The following is a 26473-nucleotide window of genomic DNA, read 5'->3' as shown; positions in this document are numbered from 1 at the left end:
ATGTACTCGGCGTGCGCGTTCTGTCTGTACCCACTGCGAACGGCGCGTGTCTACCACATTCTCGGCGACCTCGTGTTCAGAGTTGACGATTACGCTTACGGATGGGAGTTCATTACCGTTACCGTCGGATTGTACGCCGTGTTTGTACTGGTGCGCAACTGGTGCGTCGTGTTGCTCAGCTTCGAACGGTTGGTAGTCGTGGCATTCCCGCTGAAATCGCGCCTATTCTGGACGCGTTCGGTCGTCAACGCCGCGCTGGTCGTCGTGAACCTGTTCGCTTTCGTGGCCAGGTTTCCGTCGATAGTTCCGCGTAACCCGCTCAGGTGGCGCCGCTGTAACCCCCAGCCAAACTCGTACTATTTCATGATGCGCGACGGTAGATATCAGTTCACGCAAACGGCGCTATTTCTTGGATGGATACACTTCACCGACTACTGGGTGACGTTGGTAGCCGTTTGCGGCGTACCGATCCTGAGCCTAATCGCGATTAACACGGCCCTAATCGCCGTTTTATTCGCCGGGAAAATAAGACAAAATCGCCTCTTAACCTCGAACGAAATTCCGCCGCCGCCATCATCATTGAATAAAGAAAAACATATTTTAAAGATGGCCGCAAGCGTGGTGATCGCTTATATGATTCTCGAGTCACCGCATTTGTTTCATCGGCTGTATCGCGCCGGTTTGCTCGGACACGGCGGCCAATTCTCAACGGAGTTCCTAAAACTGGCGATAGGTGGCACACTCGTCGACTCGAATGTGAACTTTTATATTTACTGTCTGACGAACGCGAAGTTCAAAGTGACAGCGCACTATCTGGTGGTGGAAATGCCGTCTAGAAAATGTAGGGAATTTCCATGCTCGTTGTATAATCGCTAAGGCAAATTTCAAGGAAGACCCGAGTTAAAATAAAACGGGATTTCTGATTGGCTAATAATGACATCATCTAAGCTGCGCTCTCGGTCTAGTGTGGCAGGGTATCGTACCTTGGCAATCTCGATACCATCAGGTTCGAATCCCTGCCTGGGGAGGATGAGGGATTCGAACCCACTACGCTTAAGCTGTTCCCCGAACCCCTTGACCTCACGAGTGGTTGAAGTCGTTACTAGCCGACCAGAATCAGGTCGGGCCAATCACAGCGCTTGTAACAAACATTAAACTTCTGTAAGTATTCCCACGCGTCGTGAGGCAGTGGGCTGGTGGAAGCGAGTTGGGGAGCGATACCGGACTCCTGGCAAGCGAGGATGGGGAATTTCGTGATCGGTAGAGAGGTTTTATATGGGGGTTTGATAATTCGGCCTACTAGATGATCGCTCAAACTCTCCGTTGATAGCCCGAATCCAGAGATGGCCACCACCTCCTCCTACACTGATAGTGATTGCAACATCATCACGCCTTGTCCCACTGAGCTACTGAGCTGAGGTCGCTTTATTTCACTTTTCTCGGACCAGTAAGATATTCTAATCAAATTTTATGTGAACCCAACAGACATCGACGTGTATGCCAGTTAGATAGAATTGATGCATCAATCAAATTAAATATCAGGCCTAAAATATTGATATATAGCAAATTTGGGGAATGCATATATCTGATAAGATATTCAATAAACTCATTGTGAAACCATTATTTCATTAAACCTCACATTTATGTAATATCTATGAAGGCAACTGGATGGATTTAGACGTTTTAAGATTTCATGGACGGATGGCGTGTGTCGTGCGACATTCTTTTAGAGGAAGAACAACTTTTTAGGTTTTAGACGCTGAATATTCTGAACATTTGTCATTTATAAACTGAACTTTAGTCCATATATATCACCAACGATTTCGAACTGTTTTGATTCCTCAAAGTAAAATTGAATGATTTGAAAGTTGAAAATGTAGTTTGAATCAATCATTCATGCAGACACTTGTATGGACACGCCTCAATTCACTCTTATTTCTAAATTCTTTATGACTTTAATTTCAGGGACCCTGGAATGCATAAACATGCGTAAAATAAAGCATCACTTACCTCAAACCCAACGCATTCATTTCAGGGTTCGAACCTTCATCAGCATCAGCAAGGTCAAGGATATATGATATAAAACCAGTTGATCTAGGTTGATTTAAATCTCGACTGCGAAACGAAATAGAATTAAAATCAGCAAAAAAACTCAAATTTAATTTCAGCAATTTTAATTAATGATTTCTTTATTTCAAACACGCGACTAGTACAGATATAGCATCTCTCAACCATAACCAGTAAACAGGTACCACGAACGCAGGTACACTCAGTATCTACATAATTAAACCATAACCACAGGTATCACACGCAGGTGCGCTATTTACTAAATCTACAAATCACTATAGCTCAATTCGTTGTTATATTAAAACAATGATTAAGACGATCATAAATTGGTAATCGAATTTCACGATATTTAAAGAATATTAAGCCACAACAGCGCCGCGGCCAAACTAGGGGGCCGTTTCAATAGTTATAATGACACAATACTTTCACTAACATAATTCAACGAGATTTCGAATCGAACTATGAAACGGGCCCCCAGAATGTGTATATATGGAATGTTTTTTTTAGCAATGATTGATATATTTTTTACACTGAGCACATTAACTATAAACTTAGCACAAACATGTGTTTTAATAGTGGGTAACAGAACTCATGCTACAATTCACAGGGGCTTGTCACACACATTAAGCCGGCGGACCAAAATGAAACATTTGATGCCGGGGCCAGCACTATAATCAGGGCATAGATTTAGGACCACTTTAAGACCATCTTAGTTATGAAGCCAATCTAAAGAATTAAGACCAGTCTTAAGATTTAAGACCAATTTCAGTTTTAAGTCTCAACTATGGAACCGACCCCAGTATCGTAAGTTAGTACCACCTATAAGAAAGTGGTTATAGATTTTTTGAGCCCGGTGACAACCCTCTGTGCTACAGTAGAAAGTAACAAATTGACCAGAGTGGAGTTGAACACAGATCTGAGGTTATTAAGTCGACTAATGTGGGACCCAGTTCAAATCTGATACTCATTAAGTTTTGTTTGTGATGTCACATGGAGATTCAAAAGCAAGCAGCCATTTTTAGGGGCTATTTAAAGAATTTTTTCGAGGGGCTATTGATGATTTTGTTCAGATTCAGAAGTTAATATTGGAATATTCAGAGATGCATTGAAAATTCTGTAGTTTTAGTTTTAGTTCTGGGATAAAAAAATTCAAGACTCAATTAAAAAAAAAGAAATTCTTCATAACGAAAAACGAAATCCTATGAGAACTGGGTCTCCACCCTGCTCATGTATACAAATGAAAATAAATCTAGTCGAAAACAAAAGAGATCAATAAATCCGTTACCACGGTAACTATAAACGCACTCGGTAACTACAACGTTACCGTGGTAACTAATACTCGAGAGGTTATTGTATTGTTGTAGCGGGGTAAGTTAGAGGGAGTGAGCGTTATTGTCTCAATCCGATTTAAACGGGATTAGCCGGCAGAATCTGACCGCGACACTCTCCGAAACCGACCCGGTAACCATCGCCTTGGCAATAACCTGCAACAAAGAGAATGAAAAAAAAAAAAATTGAAATAGGCTATTTCTGTTTGAATATTTCGGACGAAACTCTCGTCATTTTAAAATAATCGAAGTAAAAGAGGGTTCTTACAGACCAGGGAATCCGAAATTTCGATTTTCTCTGACCCTTGACTGAAAATTTTCCAATTAAATTTTAAGATATCCTCAGTGAGGGTTGTTTCTTTTCAAGAGGTTCATTGCACCACCAGCAAGAACAACCAGAAACCAAAGATTCAAATTCCCTGATTTTCCGAAGTCCGAAATAACCTGATTTTCTTTACTGGGTCCAGTTTCACGAAGGGGATTACCTTTCAATTCGAATAAGGTGATAATTCGAACTAAAAGTTAACCCCTTAAAAGCTAATTCCCTGATTTTCTCTGCAGAGAAATATGAATATGAAATATCCTGAATTTAAGATATTCTCAGTAAGGGCAATTCAGTTGGTTATCAAGAGATTCCTTGTGCCACTCGTCACCAGCAGCAAGAACAACAAGACACCAAAAATTCAAATTCCCTAAACAAACATTTCCAAATTTTTCATGATTTTCCTGATCTGTAAGAACTGCGGAGTTAGGAAACATTCATAAACTACATATGCAACCATGTCACAATTTGGCAACTTCCCCCCACATTCAATACATGAAATGTCGAAAATTGGGTAAATGTGGGGAAAGTGGTTGAAAATCAAAATTAAAATACTTCTTCGCTTGCATATGTACTTCATGAACGTGACGAATAATTCTAATTCAAAATAAAAATAGTTTTTAAAACTGCAAAAACACCGCTTAATTCGGATCATTCATCATGTAATTCACACAGAGGTTTACGGACTGTAAGGACTTCAACTAGTGGACGATATATGAAAACTCTATTTGAGTTAGACTGAGACGTTTGATTGATTCTGCTGTTTTCAGTCAAGTTGAAATATTTTTTTTGTTCATGCTAGAATTAAATATGACCAACCAACTGTGGAACAGCCTATTACCGGTATGACAATTGATCAAGATCAAGCGGGTTCGATGGATGCTCAATAAACAAAACAAAAATAAATTCATAAACTCTGAATTGGAATTTCGTTAAACTGCAGCTGCAGCTGATCTCGTGCACACGATGTGTTGTAACGCACCTGTCATGATAACTTCGTCGTTGTCCTGTAAGAATTTCCTCGAGATTCCGTCGTCGAGGGCGATCGGTTTCGTTCCCTTCCAACACAGTTCCAACAGAGACCCGAACGAATCTTCACTCTGAAAATAATAAGAATAGATTGGATTGAACAACTTGTGAAGAAATACGAGGAAGGGTGATGACGTCATTTATCCAGGCAGACATCTTTTCTGCGAGTATCTGTGTATCACCACATTAATTTGATGACATCATAGAAGGATCTATGGAGGTGGACATCTTTCCTGTAGCAATCTGTATTACCACATCATCGATAGGTGGATTTATGGAGGCAGACATCTTTGCTAGTAATTTTTAATCAGTACCGTCAATTTGATGATGTCATAGATGGATTTATGGAGGCAGCCATCTTTTCTGTAGTGCTCTATATTGCTTGCCACATCTATAGGATGATTTATGGGGACGGACATCTTTGCTAGTAATCAACACATTGATTTGATGATGATGTCATTGGAGAACTTATGAAAGCAGCCATCTTTTATAAAAGTCATGACGTAATTAGAGGTCGTACGATGAGTTAACATAACTTACCGGACCGCTGATAGTTCCGGATGCGAGTAAATCTCCAGGTCGGATGTTACATCCGGTGCACGTGTGATGAGCTAATTGTTGTTTCATCGTCCAATACATATACTACAAACAACAACAAACATCGATATTTCATTTATTCTAAACGACTGACCTAATTTACACGATCACTCGTGGGTTTCATTCAATTTACCTTGAAGTTAGATTTACAAACTGTCGACGCGGTTTTGCCTTCATGAGCTGAAATTTATCGTGGAGAAAAGAATTAGAATTCCGGCATTTTTCAGATCAGTTAAACTCTGTCACAAGGCTTGAATTTGGGTAAATCTGAGCACGAGTAACATAGAATGCAGTGGTAGCCACAGCAACCTACAACAATTGTCTTTATGAAACCCAGGGTAATTCTTTCGATCAAAACCTACAACATTCAATTTTCGAATTTGCTGTAGCAAATTATCAATACATTGTACAAATCACCATCGCTAAATCTTTTTCATCACCATCGAGACTAAAATCAAACACAATCCTATCATTTTTTACAATAACTTATGACGAATAAACTCCATTGTCCAAACAAGTACTTAACCATTTATCACTGTTATCACGCAAACCTGTCAGTCTGTGATCACTTACGTTTGATTTGAACTTGTAAATTGATGTCGAATGAGAACGGATCGCTGTGTTGTAAATACGAGAGAGGTTTCGGTTCTTGAACCGGATTTGGACAAACGAACGGCATGAGAGCTTCCATCGGTACGACCCACGGCGAGATCGACGTACCGAGATTCTTACCGAGGAACGGACCCAACGGAACGTACTCCCACTTCTGTATGTCTCGTGCTGAAATCATAGATAATAAAATGTCTCAGATGAAAATACATGTGAAGTGTGGATGATCAGTTTATGAAATTGTTCTGATAAAATGTCTAGTGTCTGTAGTTCATTTTCAATTAGAAATGTCTCAGATGAAGCACTGAACACATGTGAAGTGTGGACGATCAGTTTTTGAAAGTGTGCTGATAAAATGTCTAATATCTGGTGTTTGTAGTTCATTTTCAATTAGAAATGTCTCAGATGAAGTACTAAACACATTGAAGTGTGGACGATCAGTTTCTGGAAGTTAGCTGATAAAATGTCTGGTGTTTGTAGTTCATTTTCAATTAGAAATGTCTCAGATGAAGTTCAGAACACATGTGAAGTGTGGACGATCAGTTTTTAAAAGTTGGCTGATAAAATGTCTGGTGTTTGTAGTTCATTTTCAATTAAAAGTGTCTCAGATGAAGTCCTTAACGCATGTGAAGTTTTGATTGACAATAGAACTGTATAAAACTAAACATACCGCTCCAATCATTCATCAGAACCATTCCGAAGATGTGTTCATGAGCTTTCTCTATAGGTATCGGCTGACCGAGTTCGTTTCCTGGTCCGGTGAAAAAAGCCATTTCTAATTCGATGTCCATCAGTTTACACGGTCCGTACACTGGAGGCTCGGCTGAAATATTACATTAGTTCATCATTTCACGAACAAGAAAACCGGAAATCTTTGAGCAATGGTAAATTGAAAGCCACATCATCAAAACTCAGCATTTTTAGCTGCATATGAACCGCATATTTTGCCATGAACCGTGTGAAATACAAGGAGGTTCAATTCTCGTATCTTACCTTCGTTGGGTCTGGTTTGCCCGTTCGGGCGTCTGATCGGCGTACCGGAGACGACCACGGACGACGCGCGACCGTGGTAACCGACCGGTAAATGAAGCCAGTTCGGCATCAGAGCGTTGTCTTTACCGCGGAACATCGTCCCTACGTTCGTAGCGTGTTCCCTCGATGAATAGAAATCCGTATAATCACCTGCAAAACATATTATTTAAAACATTCAATTTTCTCTAATTTTTTGAAATCTTCTTCAAAAAATTTATTTTCCATAACCTTTCTTTTTTTTCATTTTGTGAACCTTTTTTTAATTCCCATTCAATGATGTTTCTTATATCACTCTCAATGAGTTTTTCTTTTCATCAAAATAAAATTTCATTTCATTCTCATTTTTGAAGACATTATCTACAATATTTTTCTTAATTTTGTTTCTCAATTGATATTTAATTATGTCCTAACAATTCTCAGTTTTGAAGACCAGGACCCGGTTCCACAGTAGTTATAGAGTTAACTCCAAGTTAGAATTAGTTCATTGTCAATGTTTCAAATCTTGTTTCAAATCCTAACTCCAAACTGTGGAACTGGATCCTGATCTAAAAATGATTTTTCTCAATTTGAAGAAATCAATTCTGATTTATAAGACATATTTTCACAGCTGGACATATTAGATTTGCTTACCGATATCTGCAGGTAAATGCATGGTAACCGCATTCATGTCGACAAATGCCCTGAAAATAATGAAACCAGCTTTAAAATCAAAATGTTGTCTTGAGTAAGGAGTGTCAGTCCCTACACATCAGTCATTCTAGGGTGTAAGGAGTTTTCAAAAAGTTTCAGGCATTTTGCTCAAAGCAAAGGAGTTTAATCACCTTTGAAGCACTATAAGAAGGAGTTCATAAAGAAACAAGGATTCATAGGGACCCCATAGGAGCATCCGGGATGGTGACTGGAACGGAGTGACTTACTTGCTACAGAGTTCCCCATTGTCTCGTAGTTCCCGGTGGTCGGGACAGAGTAGTTCCTGAATCCTTTTACGAGCCTCAGACCACGCGAGGTGTCCGAGAGCCATGAATTTATTCAAAGTCGGCTGAAAAAAGAGAGAGCTTCATCATAATGTAGGCTTAACCCTTTCAGTGCATCTACACCGCAGAGCAGTGTATGAATCAGTGATAGATTTTTCTAGTACACTGCAATGCGGTGTATTGATGTAAGTAATTATCTCTCTTAAAAAATGGCAGCACCTGTCAAACATAGTGAAATATAAGTAACTAATGATACACTGCACCGCGGTGTAGACGCATTGTAGTGGTATTCCCGTTATTAAACACACTAAGGTGGAATTTTTCAAAAGATCTCCAGCACTATAGGGTAATCAGCACTGAAAGGGTTTAAATTTACTAGAAGAAGATTATCATATATCTCAGTAAACCCCTTGGCGGATTTATGGACTGGTTTTAACATTTTTTCTAGTCAATTGAGTTGGAGACCTTTTTTTTCCTGTTTGATATGGACATTTCTATGTCCAGTGCAATCTTAATGATTACATGACACCAGTCTCCATTTTCTTTTTGTTTAAATTCTCAAAATCATCAAGCGACGAACATGAATAAAACTGACCTCCAGAAAAACATTGTTCTTGTCTGATAATTCCGGTCCGTCGAACAGATGGACGATAACGCTTAAATCTAACACCTGATCTCCAATAGCAACTCCAATACGATGAGTCGACTACAAATATAAACAAAATACAATCAACAAACTGTAGGAAAACAATTGCTTACTATGTAACTTTATTGGGAGGGCCCAAATAACGAGAGGAGTAGTACTATATAGGTGAATCATCGGGTAAATGAGTGACTGACTCATTCACCTGATGAAGCTTCTATACATTAGAAGCGAAAGCTTGTGCGTCAAATAAATAGTTAACCTATTAAGTACTAACTCGTCATGTTATTTATTCTAAACCCGGTTAACACGACTACTCTACGAGTCTTCTCATCATGTCTGGGTGCCCAAAGAAAAACCTCGTCTGAGAGAGCTGAAAGAACGCAGACGCAGTCGAGAACCTTCAGCAATACAACAGAGAACTGTTTAGAAGAGTTTTACGTCCCAACTGCGAGTAACAGTGTAACCTTAGTGGGTCTTAAGAGACGGCCTGAGCCTTTTTATAGGTTGGGTTAGCTCACAACCTGACTTTAGATTTAGCTCTTTTAAAACATCAAAAAAGCGAGCGGTGTGGGCCAATGGTTAGAGCGTACATTTCTGGGAAGCCAGGTCGTGGGTTCAAACCCTATACATTACTGTAGTGTCCTCGGCAAGATATTTGTTGGCTTGTTCATTGATAATCGGCAAACATAAAGTATCAGTAAATTTACAGAATTGAATTGAGTAGACCGGGTTTTCTATAGCCTATGTGCATTTTTAACGTTTTCACAACCTATGACACTGTGAAAATAACAACGGGGGTCTGGGTGATTACCGTACACATCATGATGACTATTAATTTTTCTTACTAGTCATTTTTAAATGATTTTCATTAGTGAGATGCATGAGGCCCAAACCCAATTCATTTCCAGATTCAGCGAGACTCGCTGAGTGAGACTCGTGTGTGACCGGGCTGGTGCCGGTGGTGGGGGGGGGGGGGGGGTCCGAGAAACTCACGTTTTGAGCGGTTGAGAAAACTCCGTACGGCAAATTCTGAACGGAGAAATCACTATCAGCAGCAACAGGAATGAAAGACATTTTACTCGAGCGTCGTTGACGAGGAATTTTGACGGTTTAAAGCTGAAACTTCTAAAGGAAAAAGTGTCGAATACTCAGACAATTTTTCTCTCACGCCACGGAACCCGGAAGTAAACCGGAAATACTCCACACAAATTCAATTAAACTATATTGTGACTATTCTATGATATAGTTATATTTCCTATATGGTATGGGAGACCTACAGAATATCGGTGCCGACATCGTCGATCGTCATTCGCTGGTCACCAATTGCTTTTCATCAATCGCTAACGTCAAATGCGGCGCATACACTCGACTGGTTGCCGGTCCAATTTGAAGTTAGACCGGCAACCAGTCTAGCGTTTTTGTAAAAAGTTTACGAGAACCGATGGTGCTACTAGCGCTCGGTTGATAAAATTGAATTGAAATGAGAAAGTCAATTGGTCGCTACGAGGTTGAAAAAAAAAATTGAAACACTAGAAAATCCTTTGAAAATCCGGAGTAAGCTAGAAAAAATGTTTAAAAAAACCTGGAGACACAACACATAAAATGACACGAAATTAATTTTTGTCTTCGATGAGTTATTATGACCTTTATTTTCATATAATAATATATGCGAGTAGTGCTAGTAATGTGTGTAGAGTAAGTCTGAATGAAGTATGTTTTCCTCGAGTCTCAAATAAACAAACAAAATCATCGTAAATCTTTTTCAAAAGAGCAGAAAAAAGATCGAATTTTTCAAATTTGACACCTTCGAATATAATAACAGTTCGATGATCCTGATAAAACCAAAATCGATGAATTAATCGAAAATAAAGAATGAACTTTAAGCAGACAGAACTCAGTAGTATTATTCAATATCCATTCAATATCTAAATGGTTCTAGACATATCAGGATTAAAATGAAATTAAAGGATAATCAAGTCAAGCCGACTCTTTTTAATGAAGTTTTACAAGATTTTTTTAAAGGTTTTTATCTAATAATTTTTTCTTTAATTTTTAATAACTTTTTTCCATATAATGATCATATATACGATAAGCTTTTTTTTGCGCGCATTATTACGCGCCACCTCTCGTCTCTCATCACAACAAACAAACATTTAACAATTATATTATTCCTTTTGTCTATTCTATATAACAATTCTTATACACGACAAGTCTTCTTACATACATTTCACAAATTTCAGGGGGGCCGCAGTGTTGCTCGAAAGTTCGTTAAAGATAAGGTAACCGGCGGATACCATTAGTAACAATGAACTTTTAATTGTCACGATGTCGACTAACCGCTAGTTAACTCTAATCAAGTGTTGAGCAACTGCAGCCCCATGGGCAGATATAGGGTCTGATTCAGGGCGTGCCCAAAAAGTATGGCATATCATAAAATGAAAAACCGAAAGGGCACCTTCATCGGGAAACATTAACTCATGTTTGGAAATACAGAGAACAAGCATATGAATTTAAACTTTTTAGGTATCAGTTTTAAACATCTTTTATTTTCCTGTGAAATTTTTAGGGCAACTTGACATCTTTAGGGAGTGCACCCCGTGCATCTGTCCCTTGAATCGGACCCTGAATTTGTCGTAAGGGTCTTTTTTACACCATCAACATATTTTAAGTCTGTCTCTACGAAAGACGAACAAACATCAGAATTTGCATTTTATACATATTCCCCAGTTCTACAGCCTTAAGATTCAGGATCCTGTTCCACATTTATTTGATTCATTCAAAATAAACTGATTTTATCTCAGAGTTACAATTAAAAGTTCATTGTTACTATGGTATTCACCTTTCACCAATTTTTGAGCGACTGACCCCATTTCGCTAATTCCCAAGATCCAGTGACATTCCTCGTTAAAATTTGACACAAGATTTAAAACTTGAAAATGAACTCATACCCAAGAAACCGCGAGGTACGGACTAATGCGCCGTGAATCAGAGAAATTGAAAGTCTTTCGAAAAAGTCACGGAACCAGAATCATTTCATTTGAAGTCACAAAGTTAGCCGTTATTTTCCAAACAGAACTGCATCTCGACAACTTTCAATATTCTTATAAGCGAATAGTCTACTTGAAACTGTTCATATAACCATGGGAGTATTATCTAGTTTATACGTCCACGATATAACTGAGCAATGGGCTGAAATCTTTCCAAGCTTATATTATACCCCTGACCTACGAGTACATCTCTTTTGCATTGAGGTAAGGTACCGTATGTACGTAAGGCTAAACAAGAATCATACCTTGTTTCTCCTAATCGGCCGGCTCAATTTTGTAATTCAGTTCATTTATATAGCTGCCAGGTCTGTTATTGTTAACCTGATTGTGTTTAGTTAAGGGTAGATAGGCGACCGGCCGGGTCAGCTTTTAAGCTCATCAGAAATGAGAAACAAGGTATTCAAATTTTTTTTAGCCTTAGTGAAATTGAAAAAGAACTCGCGGGCTAAAATTCAATTCTCTGATTCACTAGTTATGGTATAGGGGGCACTATAGCTATTACAGTATTTTACTGATCAACAATCTCAATTCTTTTCCTTGAATAATAATAAACTCTTTATCTTAACAACAACATCAGAGACATTAACAATACTTTCTAAAACAATTCCATCGTATATATATATATCGAACCATCAACAATGAAAAGCCCCGCATGCCAGAGATGGCTAACATCTCCACTTACTGGGCAGGCCGGTCATGCTTAAATCCCATGCAAAGAATTCTAAAAGTCAATCTTGTTAAGTGGCTATACTTAATCGCTTTAAACCATTTTATTATTTCTTTTCTATTTCGTGAAACAAATCGAAATTTTCGATAAAATATCGGAAATAAATAAATATATTTATTCTTTTATATATTTGATAAATTGCTAATAATAGCTTCATTCGCGAGAACTGAGTCAGAACTTGAGTCCAAACTCTATGCGAAAATTGTATATATCTAATTTCCAATCTTTTGAATAAAAGATAAATTATTCTGGAATATGCCCAAAAATTTCACCAAATTTGGTAATTTTGTCCTTTGCCAGGTTGAGGATATCTGTAACGCCACCTGGTGTTGGATGAAGTTATATATCGCTACTTCCGTGCGTCCATAAAGAAACCTACGAACCCACCTATTGGTGGTTCAGAGAACTATAACAGAACCTGAAGGCGGTTGTTTAAGACTACAATCACGCCATCTGGTAGTAGTAGAAATAACCATAATACCGCGTTGTGGCGCCACCTGGTCGAAACGAGAACTAAACGAAAACCATCGTTATCTCATCGGAGAGAATTTCGGATTGACGGGTCCCTCGGTGAACGATCTCAGTTCGTAGGTGGCGACACGAGGATCGAATTCGAATTTATCGCGAGCGAATATCAAGCGAATATCGGTGTGAAGATAAATACGTCCTGATTTCGAACTCATAAACCTGAAAAATTTACAAAAATATCAATTTTTAATCATTTGACCAGACTAATTACTTGAGATGCATAAGACATCATCCTAATTGATTTGATCAATTAACACCTACAGAAATCAATGATAACTAATTGATTAACTAATTAATCAAGATGTATTAGACATCATCATAATTGATTTGATCAATTAGAAGTAATAGAAATCAACTGGTAACTAATTGAGTAACTAATTACCTGAGATGTATAAGGTATCTGAGATAAGTGGGTAACATTTCATCGTCATCAGTGTCATCAGTGAGCTCGTCGTCGTCGTCCGGGTCGTTTGGTGTTTTAGTGCCGCTAGCGACCGGCATGTAGAGCGTACGCTGACGGAGGAATGTCTGACAATTCGGAGGCATGTCCGATAAATCGTACAACACGACGAACATCTTTACAACCGTTTTATTCGGATTAAACAATGTCTGAAAAAACGAAAGAATGAGGAGAAATATAGTAAACCGAGCAGCCTTATTCGTTAAAGTGTTGAGAGTGTTGACAATATTTCACTGAGTTAAGAATCAGGGAACTCGGTAGCGTGTTGTAACTGTTGTCAATATTTCACCGAGTTGACAATCAGGGAACTCAGTAGCGTGTTGTAACTGTTGTCAATATTTCACCGAGTTGACAATCAGGGAACTCGGTAGCGTGTTGTAACTGTTGTCAATATTTCACCGAGTTGACAATCAGGGAACTCGGTAGCGTGTTGTAACTGTTGTCAATATTTCACCGAGTTGACAATCAGGGAACTCGGTAGCGTGTTGTAACTGTTGTCAATATTTCGCCGAGTTGACGATCAGGGAACTCGGTAGCGTGTTGTAACTGTAGTCAATATTTCACAGAGTTGACAATCAGGGAACTCGGTAGCGTATTCAAAGCCTACACTAAGAATCCTGTAATTTCCAACAGAACTTACCACTTGAACGGTACCCTTTTTCGGTACATGATAACCTTTCTTTCCAACTCCTTCTAAACTAATGTGACCCTGAAATAATAACAAAATAATTCAATCTCAGCCTTATCAACTTCAGTTCAACTTCAACTTCAAATCGTCGACAGGTTTTCAAAAACAATAAATTGTTCAGTTATCATTAAGAAACTAATCATAATTTGTTTTGAGAAACTGGGCTGCAGATTTTTGGCGGAAACTCACGAGGTAAGGAGACGGCGCGTTGTCGTCTGATAAACTGAACCAGTAAGCGGTGACCGGACATTTCGCGTGTTTCGGACAGAACGAACCGCTGGCGCCGATTTCAGCCGTGAATCCGTCGACAACACCGACCGGCTCAATCCGGCCGTTCAATATACTCTCCTGAAAATATACAAACAACAATCAGTGGTGGAATCAGTGGAGTAGCCCCTGGTGTTGAGTGGGTGGAATCAGTGGAGTAGCCCCTGGCGAATGGGTGGAAAGAGATCATCACCTAAAATCTGTTCGCCTTTCTTGAGAATTAAGATTAAGGACTGCACCCTGTATGCGAATCAAATATAGCTGCCAGTCAGCCATGCAATTATAACAACAATATCTAAGGACCATCCCCGATACACTCTTTACCTTTCATGTGAACATTGAGATTCCAAACAAAATCTATACCCTGAATGATGGGGAAAATTGTAATTTCATAATTAAATTGCCAGGCAGTCATATTGAGTGTGATAACAACCATATAGATATCTGAGGGTCATCACTTATACGCTCTGCGAGAAACCTTTAATCTTGAAAATCATCGTTAAATTAGTAATGAACGTACCTCGAAATTGCCCAACAATCGTTGCGTTGACGCCGGCGCGCTGACGCTCAGTTTACGATGACCGATACGATTTTCTTCGTCCTCGTTTTCGGACGAATCCAAAATTGAACACGAAACGGCGCTAGGAAACAGAAGAGTAACAGTTAACAACAATGTGAAACAATGAGCAGGTGTGTTGCTATAAGAGATATTAACGATGGTTGCTGTAAAGATGGTTTATGCTCAGTGGCTCTAATGGTTGCAGGGTGGCGCCACTATTGACAAAGTTTCCCATTATGTGATTACACAAATTTTCCCCCCTGACTGAATCAGAGAAATTTCTATGCTTAAAATGTTACAATTTAATCATTTTTCAGTGAATCATTTACTGATCAAGAAACATGGTGTCAATCCAATAGCATTATCTGAATTCCCAAAGTTTTCAAGGTTTTTGGTTAAATTTATCAAATTCCCTGATTTTTTCTGCTTGACTTTGATTCCTAGCCTTTTCTAGATTGCGCAGTTCAGTTGCACCACCCTGTGTGAATGAGAACAGTCTCGATGTGGTCGAGATGACGTACTTACTTTTTGATGGCGCGAGGAGTCGCGAGATTCGCGTCGAAACTAAAATTTCCACCCGGGCAACTGTAACTATTTCTCTTCACCGGCGCCTGGAAAAATATAGAGAGAAAATAGAAACAACTAACTCATTCTATATGACATTGACTACTGTGACCAAAATGTGTGGGAGGAGGTCAAAACTGAACCTCGGTGGCTGGTTGCATAGTCATGGCTTAGACTTGAGACCAGTCTGAGGCCAACTAGGCTCTACAGCCAATCTAACAACTTAAAACCGGTCTAAAGGTTTAAGATACTTAAGTCACGACTGTGCAACTGGCCCCAGGGTCCAGTTCCACAGTTCTGAGTTAAGATTTAACTCAGAGTTAACTCATTGAAAATGAACTAACTTTAACTCAGAGTAAGCTCTAACTCACAACTGTGGAACTGGGTCCAGATCTTTACTCGGACTCTCCTGGAGTTAGATACTCACCGGACTAGATTGTAAAGGTAACCCTGTTTGTCTGCTGAACACCATTTGAGTACTGTTCTCCATTTTCTGATGGAACTGTTTCCGTTCGACGTCCGTCGGAACATGTTTTCTTTTCGCCGATTCCGTGTCCAATGTCTGAAAACGAAGAAAGCGTTTATTCTAAACAAAAATTTCGACGGGTCTGATGGTCGGAGAAGTAAATAAGCCCCGCCAGCCAGAAGGACAATGCATATTCGAATTAACCAATTAATGTTAGCCCTTCAATTAAAAACTTGCTCCACGTGACCTTTAAAACTCACCGGTTCAGTTTTAAGCTCCTTCGTCATCAGCGTTTTCAGCAGCGAACGTTGTTTACCAAACTTGGCTACAGTGACGCCCCCTACAACGCCGGAGCTGTTAACAGCCGCCGCAGCCAATGAGGTATTCAACGCTGACACCTGACTAGACGATGATGGCTTCAAGACTTCCACTGCTTGGCGACCGCTCAACAATGCAACGGGTAACAGAGCGGTCTCGATAGAATTCCCGTTTCGGAGGTTGACTCCGTTAGTTTCGGGAGCGGCCACTAGAGTTCCGTTCTCGGATTTCTCGGGGCGAGCACCATTTCGACACGGTGGCGCCACCGTCGTTTCGTCCGGTAAGAAGAATATTGGCTGTTCGTTCGCTAAATCGCCACTAGATGTCTCTGTAGGTTGATCGTAAGCAGACGACACTTGACAATCGATTTTCTCGATGTCTTTCAGTTTATTATCGATCGAGTCAAACGTCAAACGGTCGCCGTGATGACGACTAGTCGTATTGTTGTCGACATCATGACGATATTGCGATCTCGTGGTCCCGTTGTTAGTTTCCTGAGATGATGATGTTGTTGTTATTTCCTGAATACTGGTATAAACTGGTTGAAAAGACGACGATGCTGTACTTCGTTTCTCAGTCGAAATTTCCGAAGATACCGAAATTTGCTGGTCGTTTATTTTCGCTGATTTCGCGATGCTGCTACCGTTTAGAACTGAACATCGACTTACATTCGTCCCGTCCGAAAAGCCATTTGTCTCGGTATCCTCCTCTCCCCACGGAGACTCTTTGCTTTGTTGCGAAGCTTTGACTGTTTTCGCCGTGTAACCGTTTGTTTCCGGGCAACAACGATGTCCGTTTTCCGATTGTTGCCCGTTATTACCGATGACGACGTCGACCGCCGGTGAATCGAACGAACCATTCTTACACAGATTCATCGCGATTCCCTGCGAACCGTTCCGCTGCATGGACGTCTCATCGCCGCGATTCTCCAGACGACCGCTAGGCGGCGTTATGTGTAACTCGGAGAACGCGTTTTCTAGGCCGGTTGCGTTTGAATGATCACAGAGGGCGCCGGTGTTGCTGCCGTTATTCGCGATTAAACTGGAACTCGATCCAGATTCAGGAATCGATTGATCGCTGTCCGACGACGATAAAACGAATCCGCCGCGATGTCGTTCCATGATTTCCGAATCACACGCCGAATTATTTGCGTTGTTGTTACCGCGGAGAGGTTTGCGCTGACCGAGCGGTAACAGTTCGCGACGAGAAACGCGCGTCGGCGACGGCGATGGTGAATCGGACATTCGACCGATCAGACATTTACGTTCGTACGATGGAACGACCTTCAAACCTTTACGTCGCCCGCGGTGACGTGTCGTCGTCGCGACGTTCGTGGCCGGGGGCGACGCGGCTCCGTTCGAATCGTTAGAACTGGTCGACGAACACATCGACTCGTTGACTAGTCGAGCGGTCGACGAACAAGCCGCTGAGTCCGACAACGGTTTATTCAACGATAAATACAGCGGTGATAATCGACTGTCGACGCTAGAGGGCGACACTGTATCCGGCGACTCAGAGCGACGCCCGTGATTTGGTTTTAACAGCCACAGATATTGTTCGATCTCGGCGGGAGACATCGGTCGACCGCACGCCTCTAAAACATCTGTCTGTTGTCGCCGGTCGTCGACTGATTTCTGCGACAAGTCGATCGACGCCATTTTTATCGCCGTTTCCTGAAATCGACCGCGTACCGATTCTCGTCCGGTCACCGATGAGAAGTAAACCTGTTGTTGCGACAGCGGTTGCTCGGTGACAAGAACCGTCGGACTTTTCAGCGTTTTCATCGTGATCTCCGCACGTAAACTCAGCTCGGAAGGCGGAGGAGTCCGACTCCGGTCCGAGCTGATCTGTTCCGCTGCCTTTAGTTCCCTCGATTTCGATTTTGTCCCAGTGGTGGCGCCACTGTCCGTCCGTTTTGGTATAGCGCCCGATGCACGATCGATCACAGTTCTCACTATAGGTGGCGCTGCTAATTGAGATTGCATAGATTTTCTATATTGCATTTTATCGTCTTTTCCGCCGCGACCACCGCCACCAGCGGCGACCTCTAGCGGGTAATATTCACCAGGCGTGTCGGCAGCCTCGAGGGTATAGGTAAAATACGGCTGGATAGTCGGACTTGCATATGGTTCTGTTTTCGTCGCCGATTCTGATGGTCGTGTGCCGGTCCGATGACGGGACCAAACCTGGTCCGGTTCGTTGGACGCCGCCCCAGCTGGTTGATCCTCGGCGTGGCCATATCTCTGTACGTTGTGCACATGCGACGAGTGATCTTTGTAACACAGAACACGAGGTATCGACGAGGAACCGCGAGGTATCGAGATACTCGATACTTTTAAACTGGTAGTTTTACTGATCGGTACGTTTGGGAACGCGTGTTCAACGGGCGCAGCGGGAAATAGATTCAGATCGCTTTCACCAGGAACAGAAACTCTGTAAATATACAATACACAAACATACATCATCAGCACAATTCTAAAAACTCCTAGCATTAGAACCTAATTCTCAGTGGATACACCAGAGAAATCTCACCGGCCAAAGATCTAAAGTTCTTGAGAAATAGGAGTTCATATTTTGAGTCAATTTGCAAGTCAATACCATGAAATCAAGACCATACACTTGAGAAAGGGAATCTTTTTATATCTATCAAATGAGTCGTTTGAAAATTTTCCGATTTGGAAGGCTAAATTCTAAGTTCAAATTTCATTGGACACGAACTGATCTTCACAACGAATAACCTGGTGTTTTGCTGCGCCATCTGGTGTTGCCATTAGGAACTTGGAGCTGCAGTTGCTCAAAAGTTGGTTACAGTTAACCAGTGGATAGTTGATAAAGTGACAATTAGAAAGTTCATCGTTAATATGGTATTTATCCACCGGTTATCTTTAACCAAATTTCCAGCAACTGGCTGCTGGTTGTGAAGGAGGTAATGCGACCTACCTATACACGACAGTACGAGGCTGACGACCTTGAGTTTGATTATACCACGCGGATAACTGTGAGAAAAATAGATACGATCTCAAAGCTTGAGTCAACGCCTTCCCGGTCATCCACTGTTCATTAGACCTGTCAATGTAAACATAGCAATATTAGACACTTCATAAAACACGAACTTGTTTAGTACAGTTGCAAAGTCCCTACAGATCAAGCATTCCTAGGCCAACAGAGTTTTCTAGGAGATTTAAATTTCAAATATCAAAGAAGCGCCTGAATCACTGATATCCCAATTACTCTAGACTTCTTGGTCTCCTTGGTATTGCTTATCTCAGTTAACCATTAATTCAGTAGTTTTGTAAGCAAAGTCCTATGTTGTCTAATTCGGTAACTGCCTAATAGGGTTATAAAAAGATCCTGGTCCAAACTGTACCGATTTAGGAAAGGTCTACAGTGCAATTACAAACTAGACAAAAATTTCTAATTGCTTAATTCTCAAAATTGAAGGTGTTTGAAAGGAGTTCCACGCATTTTGTTCAAATTAAGCAGTTTCAACCAATTTTAAATGCATTTTCTGTCTAGGAGTTTTCAAGGAATCAAGGAGTCGTATAGAGAGAGACCCAGGTCTAAGAAAATCTATTATTAGTCCAACAAGATCTGAGCCAAGCGGAGACTAGTGAACTCATACCTGGGGCGTATCGTTAATTGTACTTACCAGCACCTTTAAAAGTACTTTCCGTTTAGAAGAAGCTTTTGAGGAATCAAGGAGGAGGGACCCTTGTATAACTTACCGACGCTGTATCACTTGTATCGTCCACTGTTCTAACATGATCGAGTTCACATCGCGACTAGCGGCGCCGCCCTGGTGTGTATCGTCGGTAGCGGCCTGTTCGCCGTGACAACAGTCCGGGTAGAGTAACACATCGATACACGCCGGTACCGATTTATACCATAGCGACGATAACTGCTCCTTCACTTCATTCGCTGTACGACACTGCAACACAAAACATACTGTAAACATGGCTGCTTACATATATACCCCCTATGACATCATCTCATTAAAACTCTTCCGTTATATATGGCCGCTTTCACAAATACCCCCTATGACATCATCAAATTGATGATATGAACACTTCCAGAAAAGAAGTTTCCATAAATTTATCTATGATATCATTAAAATCACGTGGTTTTATAGATAAACTTCAAGGAGACATGGCTACCTCCATGAATATTCCCAATTTCCGTGGACTCCCACTATGACATCATCAAATTACCATCGCATCATGCAAATGGAGGTTTGACGATGTCATAGGAGGAATTTTGGAGGTATCCATCTTTTCTGGGTCGATTGGTAATCTGATGACGTCATAAGGGGTTTCAGAGTAGCCATCTTTTTCTGAAGAGTCTGTAGTAAACTTAGTTATAGATTCTTCAAATATTGGTCATAGGGGATAAATGGAGGCAGACATCTTTACTTGAGTATGAAAATAGTGTCATGGAGTATCTTAAAGGCGTCTATATCGCATGACATCAATTTGATGATGTCATAGTGGGTATCAATGAAGGCGGCCATATTTTTCTCATTCCATTGTATCAGGGGGTATATTACTTACCAACGGGTCTCGTTCAGAGCACGCGTGTTCCGTGTAACCAGGGAGACAACAATGCGGTCCTTCCGTGCGTCCTTTCGTAGATAATTCAGGCACGCGAACCTCGGTGATCAGCGTACCGACGTCTAGGAACAATCGACGCGGATCGCTTTCTAAACTCAAATCATCGTCCATTTCCGCTGATCCTACAACAATACAATATATCAGTGCTTAGTAACAATCTCAGGTGAATTCCAGTCCTGTTGGTTGCTGACGGTGAACAGGAAATATTTCAGCGGCCGTCCCGTCCTGTCGTGAGGTTAAAACTTGAACCCAAGGGTTTTAACTCAACTTTCATTCAAATAAGTTAACCCCTGGTAAATTAGAATATAGCTCAGTAGCTCAGTGAGATTAGATGTGATGCTGTTACAATCACTATTAGTGATGACTGACCAGTGGGTTCGAATCCTGCTGGCTGTTAACAGTGTGCTGCGGGCAACACTTAACGGTCGTGGTCTCTTCGTAGTTAGGTTTCATGAACAATCCAATTCTGTTGACTAGGGCAATACTCTCTCACTGCAGTCAGTCTAGGCATGGACTTAGAGCTGGTTCCATATTCAAAGACTTTAAAAAAACTTTAAGTGGTCCTAAATCTAATGACTGGTTTTAAGTTTTCCGATAGACTACAGTACTAAGATGGTGGCCTCAAGACTACTTTAAAGTCTATAACTACTAAAACAGTGAAACATATTGATGAACATTCATAAAATATTGGCAGTTGACAATGTACTTGTGTAAAACATCAATGGCTTCATGAATTGACTTTTACTTGTAAACGCAAAATCAATATGCTAAATATTTTTGAATTTAGTAACAATAAGTAAAAAAACTTTTATTTTATTCTTTTTTACAGTGTGATGGAATGCTAGGAATTTGTGTCCCTCCTCACCAGGAAGGAAGTATACGCATAGCTGTGTAGCAGGTATATGGCTATTTATATCCTAAAACAGCTGGAAATGTTGATGACAATCAATACATAATGTATGAATCTCATACAGTATATATATCAACTAGATAGGATGTCAAGCTGTGCAATCTCATTCTATCTCACACTTGAAAATATGAATGAAAATCTCAATGATTTTATCAATTCAGTATCGATACATTGTACACATAGTGTAGATTGTATCACCTACAATAGAATACTGAGTGGAGAAATGACAGGGTTGTACTGCTGGTCACTGGGACTGGCTACCTCCTATTAAACTAAATGACCTTTTATCATGTAGGCCAATAGAGAACCCCCTATAAGGTCCCACGATGTTCCCTTGGGCTAGTAGTTTATTCAACGTTTCGACTCAATATCCTAGTTAATAGTCACTATTTTCAGGAATGAACTTTTCCGTTCCACAAAGACTTTCCTGGATTGAAAGGGCTTGGATATATTCAACATACTGAAAATGAAATTCAGCAGTGATACCCTTACAAACATCTTCTTAAACTCACTCAGAAAAAACCAGACATCAACAAAGACCTTGTTGTTATTCTTTACGTAAACCTTGATAATTACAGTTATACCAAGATCAAAGACTAAACCGGAGATGACCCTTATGTAATATCTAGGATTGTTTAGCCTACGTGTTCCAGTACGGTGCAGAATACAAAATGAACGTCAACAACCAGAGAACAGAAAAGACTTCATTTTTAAATTAGCAATAAATAATGACAATGTGTCACAGCACATGTATCGTGTTTATCAGAGAGTGATATTCTAGATTAGTTCATTCTCTACGTCATTTTGACCTTGTGTCTGGAGCACCGGTATACCGGGGTAGACTGGAGCGGGTACCGAGTACCAGCGCGATAACGCAGAAAAACTGTCGGACAACAACTTACAAGAGTGCTCAACAAGAACAAGAATACAGGGGTTCAGGAAGGACAAGAAAACAGGGTGAAAACTAAGGGGTCAGGAAGGACAAGGATGGAAACATGATAAATGAAAAGAAGGGGAAGAAAGTTCTGATGTCTGGTGTGGTCAGGAGAACATGAAAAGACTCTTTAGTAGGGAGATAAGGATCCAGAATGGGGGACCCAGGGATGGGGAGAGAGAATAGGGACCACAAGTAAGAGAGTATGTGATTAAAAGATCTAGCTGAAGAGTTATGAACGGTTGAATCTAGGTATAGGCAACATAACCTGCTCCACCCTGGGGGAGACATTGTTAAAAACTTCTATCAAAAGATGGATTTGATTTTGTACTCGAAACAGAATTCCGGCAGCGACTTTAAAATGTTCGTGGAACGCAGCATTTTTGAAATAATTCAGGGGCCGCAGGTAGTTTTTTTTTTCTAAACAGCGAAACAAATAGCTGTACTTTAAAGATGTAAGACTTCGGAGTTAACGCAACTATAAGCGAGTAAAAATAGTTATCCCGAAGAGGCGCGAGCGCGCGTGTGCGGAACAGAGATTTCTCAACTCAAAAACAAACATATATATATATATATCATCTATAGATAGGTATGTTACTCTAGGTAGGACTTACTAACATACCCGGGTTGTTATTGAGGTGCACATTGCATAATCGCTTAAAACAAGGATATGATTTTTATTTCTATGCATGAAGTGATTAATCATAAATAGTCTAGGCAGCAGCAGCGCCGGCACCGGCAGCATTACCCTAGCTCGTCTATACGTGATTAGTATTTAATCAGGATTATGATTGAGTCAATTTAAAATTCTAATACGTCTGAACAAAATTAAAATTTTCCAGTCTAATGCGGGGTACATGAAAGATATCAAAACTAGTAACTCTTAAGTTTGGCATGACAAGAAACTGAACCGTATTGGTTTTTAAAAAAATGTTCCCAGGGTTTATCGCGCTAATCCATCTGCTCTACTTTACCCCTAGAAACAAATCCCCCCTGAATACTGAATTCTGTAGTAAAAAGGGGAAAACATGAAAATTATCTATAAAAGACACCTGACTCGGAGCCATTCCTAGCATTTGAATTTTTTTTTGGGGGGGGAGGGGAGGGAAGAGAAAACAGACGGAGAGCAAACAGAACGCTTTCCAAAACTGCCCTGACTCTGAAACCAAGAAAAAATTTATCCTAAAATACAAAGAAAAATTAACAAGATTTTACTTCGAATTTTCAAAAGTTACTGTAACTAAGAGCCCTGAATTAACAATAGCTTTGTACGCCAAAGATCCTCACTGCATTTCCTCCTCACTTTTGACTGTCAGAAGTCCATCTACCACTGAGAGAACTTGATATCTACATACTTCAAAAACAACAACCACCAGCAGCAGCTCAACCAAAAATAACATATACACAAGGGGTTACTATTTATACCATATAGGAAAAACAGTAACAGTAACACCACCGACAGAAATAGGCTCAGTAACTAGGTCACGGCAGTGAGACACTGTGTCAATATACAGGCCTCCTATACTAAAGGGCGGTTCTACTTACTGCAGGTATAGGTAAAGCTGTGTTGAAATATTGCCATTTTACACAGGTAGAGAGGAGACCGTGAGAGTAGAGAGAGGGAAGAAGAGAGGGAAAGAAGAGAGGGGGAAAGGGAGCCAGGAACAACACAGGGAGGGAGCAGGGAAAGGGGAGAGAAGAGAATGGGAGAATGGGGAAAGAAAGGGAACCAGGAACGAGACAGGGAGGGAGAAGGGGAGAGTGAGGTAAGAAATGGAGACAGGGAGGCCGGGAACAGAGAGAAAGTGAGAGAATCCAATCGGGAAAGGGAAAGAGGGACAAAGAGAAGGGGAGAATGGGGTAAGAAATGGAGACAGGGAGAGAGAAGGGAGAGATCGCTATCAAAGTCGGTTTCACTTTTCACAAAGTAAAATGAAATGTCAAGAGGGCGCCGCTGCTGTAGATCTCATGTTTTCTTCCTTTCATTCAAACAATAACACGATGCAGAAACGCACACCTATCTCTTCCAGTGCTGTCTCATCATCATATCATTTCGCTCGGAATAAAATATCGAGGTCAGCTTCGCAGTAAGATGACACAATGCTGACTCAAATACAGCCTGATTTCCAGGACACTCATTCAATATAGCAGACACATTTTTTCTGAGAGACAGAGAGAGGAATGACGGCCACCTGAACATTTCATTGTCCCTTCATTCGGAAATCTTTTGAGATGTCGACAAAATTCATAGAATCTGATCCTACCAAAAAAAACGACATTCGGGTTGATGTTATTCAGTGAGGAAATCAGTGAAAAAAGGCTGCATATGAATCCTGCCGATATCAGGAACCATTTAGAAAACCCCTTTATGCCTACCATCAGGATTAAATCCATTCTAGAATTCTCTAGGACTTGAAAAAGCCATTTCCGTATGATACCCTGATTAATTAAACTATTTATAAATTTTTGTCAATTTTTAATGTAAAAAGACCCACTCCCTTTAAAAAACCATTGTTTAAAATCAAAACTATTACTAATGAGTAAAAGAGGATTCTCTGATCCATTAAGGCTACGACGCCTCCCCCACACCCATTAGAATAACCCTCATCTAGAATCATAATCAATCTATTGTCTCTATAATGTTATATTATGCCAGATCGACAGTCAGCTGTTCACGAGGAAATTATGCACAGTATCGGTTCTGTTATTGGTTGCCTGTTTATCTATACAGCCACATCAGCGGCCCTGTAATCTGTATACGTCAAACTCGTAGTCTCCTTCCATATCTAAACATATGGGGAAACATTCGCTGGTTGAAAAATCGATTCTAAACGTTCGACTTTCAGAATAAATTACTTGTATATTTTTCGTCGAAATGATCGCGTATGGACTCATATCAGGATCTAGTGGTTGTGTGGTTACGTAGCAAAAACCTCATTAAATTTTGGAGGCCGCCCCAGACAGGTCCAGTCAGGCAAAACTGGGGCCCAACAAATCCAACAACGACCTAACCCTAGCAACTCAAATAAAATCAACATCGGTTAGGCCTATTTGAAAAGAGAAGTTTCGACTGACAACCAGGGTCTAGGAACCGGCCAAAAAATAGTGAAAATAGCCAAGATTAAAGAGAAGAGCTGATCGTGAGTTGCGTCTTAAGGAAAAGGAATGGGACTGGAATGGAAAAATGAAGCCCCTTTATTGAACCATATATTGTCAAGGTCAGGAAAGGAATCTAACCCGACTAACACTGTGAAGAAATTTCGGTCGTTAAGTAAACAATAAACAAATAGTGAATTTCTAGTAATAAACAACGGCAAAATCAACACGAAAAAAAATGATGATTATGAGAAAAAAGGGTAACCTACCAACACCAACTCCGCCGAACGAGTTAGGCTTCATGATTGTTCAAATATCGCCGAGTCTCGGTCAGTCCATTCGTTCGCGGACATAGAACGTTCGCGTGACGTGTCTGGACATTTCCTTTGTCCTGAAAACTCGTTAATTAACTCCTCCAGTACGGTCAAAAATCAGCCCAACAACTGACAAATACCATAAAATCTCTCTCTCAATGGTTCTGCTCAGTTGTCAATCATACGATCACGTGACGCGTAACTCCGCCTCGAATGTTGTCGACGTAGACAATTTCGCGCGATCACGTGACTCATAGCTCCGCCCGATAACACCGGTGACGTCATATCCACGGGCGTACGTAAACAAAATCCACGTGGTATTTGTTGACAAACAAACCTCTGCGGGAAAGATTTCATCATAATATCGTTTTTGAAAAGGGGCCC

At 40.6% G+C, this 26473-nt stretch overlaps 3 protein-coding genes across 4 annotated transcripts in view; 1 reads left to right on the top strand and 2 right to left on the bottom strand.

Moving 5' to 3' along the window:
* LOC141914182 (uncharacterized) overlaps positions 1 to 876 on the top strand; it is a 1119-nt gene extending 243 nt beyond the window's left edge. Inside the window, exon 1 of the mRNA XM_074805447.1 lies at positions 1 to 876. This exon is cut by the window's left edge and continues 243 nt beyond it. Within this exon, the coding sequence (XP_074661548.1) occupies positions 1 to 876 (876 nt within the window).
* Positions 877 to 2172: 1296 nt separating this feature from the next.
* LOC141913867 (fumarylacetoacetase-like) lies at positions 2173 to 9772 on the bottom strand. Its single transcript, XM_074805033.1, has 11 exons — positions 9598 to 9772; positions 8554 to 8664; positions 7902 to 8023; positions 7615 to 7664; positions 6946 to 7134; positions 6623 to 6775; positions 5917 to 6123; positions 5477 to 5523; positions 5287 to 5388; positions 4700 to 4817; positions 2173 to 3551 (listed from the first exon to the last, which is right to left on the bottom strand). The coding sequence occupies exons 1-11, from the start codon at positions 9676 to 9678 to the stop codon at positions 3475 to 3477; spliced, it is 1257 nt and encodes a 418-aa protein (XP_074661134.1). The 5' UTR covers positions 9679 to 9772; the 3' UTR covers positions 2173 to 3474.
* Positions 9773 to 10234: 462 nt separating this feature from the next.
* LOC141913947 (atos homolog protein A-like) lies at positions 10235 to 26234 on the bottom strand. Of its 2 annotated transcripts, XM_074805173.1 has the most exons (13): positions 26045 to 26234; positions 20776 to 20957; positions 19954 to 20156; positions 19169 to 19294; positions 16171 to 18661; positions 15872 to 16006; positions 15406 to 15491; positions 14842 to 14962; positions 14244 to 14402; positions 14007 to 14075; positions 13402 to 13515; positions 13289 to 13353; positions 10235 to 13065 (listed from the first exon to the last, which is right to left on the bottom strand). In XM_074805173.1, exons 1-13 carry the CDS (start codon positions 26076 to 26078, stop codon positions 12909 to 12911), a joined length of 3942 nt encoding a protein of 1313 aa, XP_074661274.1. In that variant the 5' UTR covers positions 26079 to 26234; the 3' UTR covers positions 10235 to 12908. The 2 variants fall into 2 exon arrangements, with proteins under 2 accessions (XP_074661274.1, XP_074661273.1); XM_074805172.1 differs by having other exon boundaries at positions 13289 to 13515.
* Positions 26235 to 26473: the final 239 nt, after the last annotated feature.

This window comes from Tubulanus polymorphus, chromosome 12, assembly GCF_964204645.1.
Source record: "Tubulanus polymorphus chromosome 12, tnTubPoly1.2, whole genome shotgun sequence".
NCBI classification, from domain to species: domain Eukaryota; kingdom Metazoa; phylum Nemertea; class Palaeonemertea; order Tubulaniformes; family Tubulanidae; genus Tubulanus; species Tubulanus polymorphus.
The sequence above is the reverse complement of the archived record's forward strand: the minus strand, read 5'-3'. Positions and strand labels throughout refer to the sequence as shown.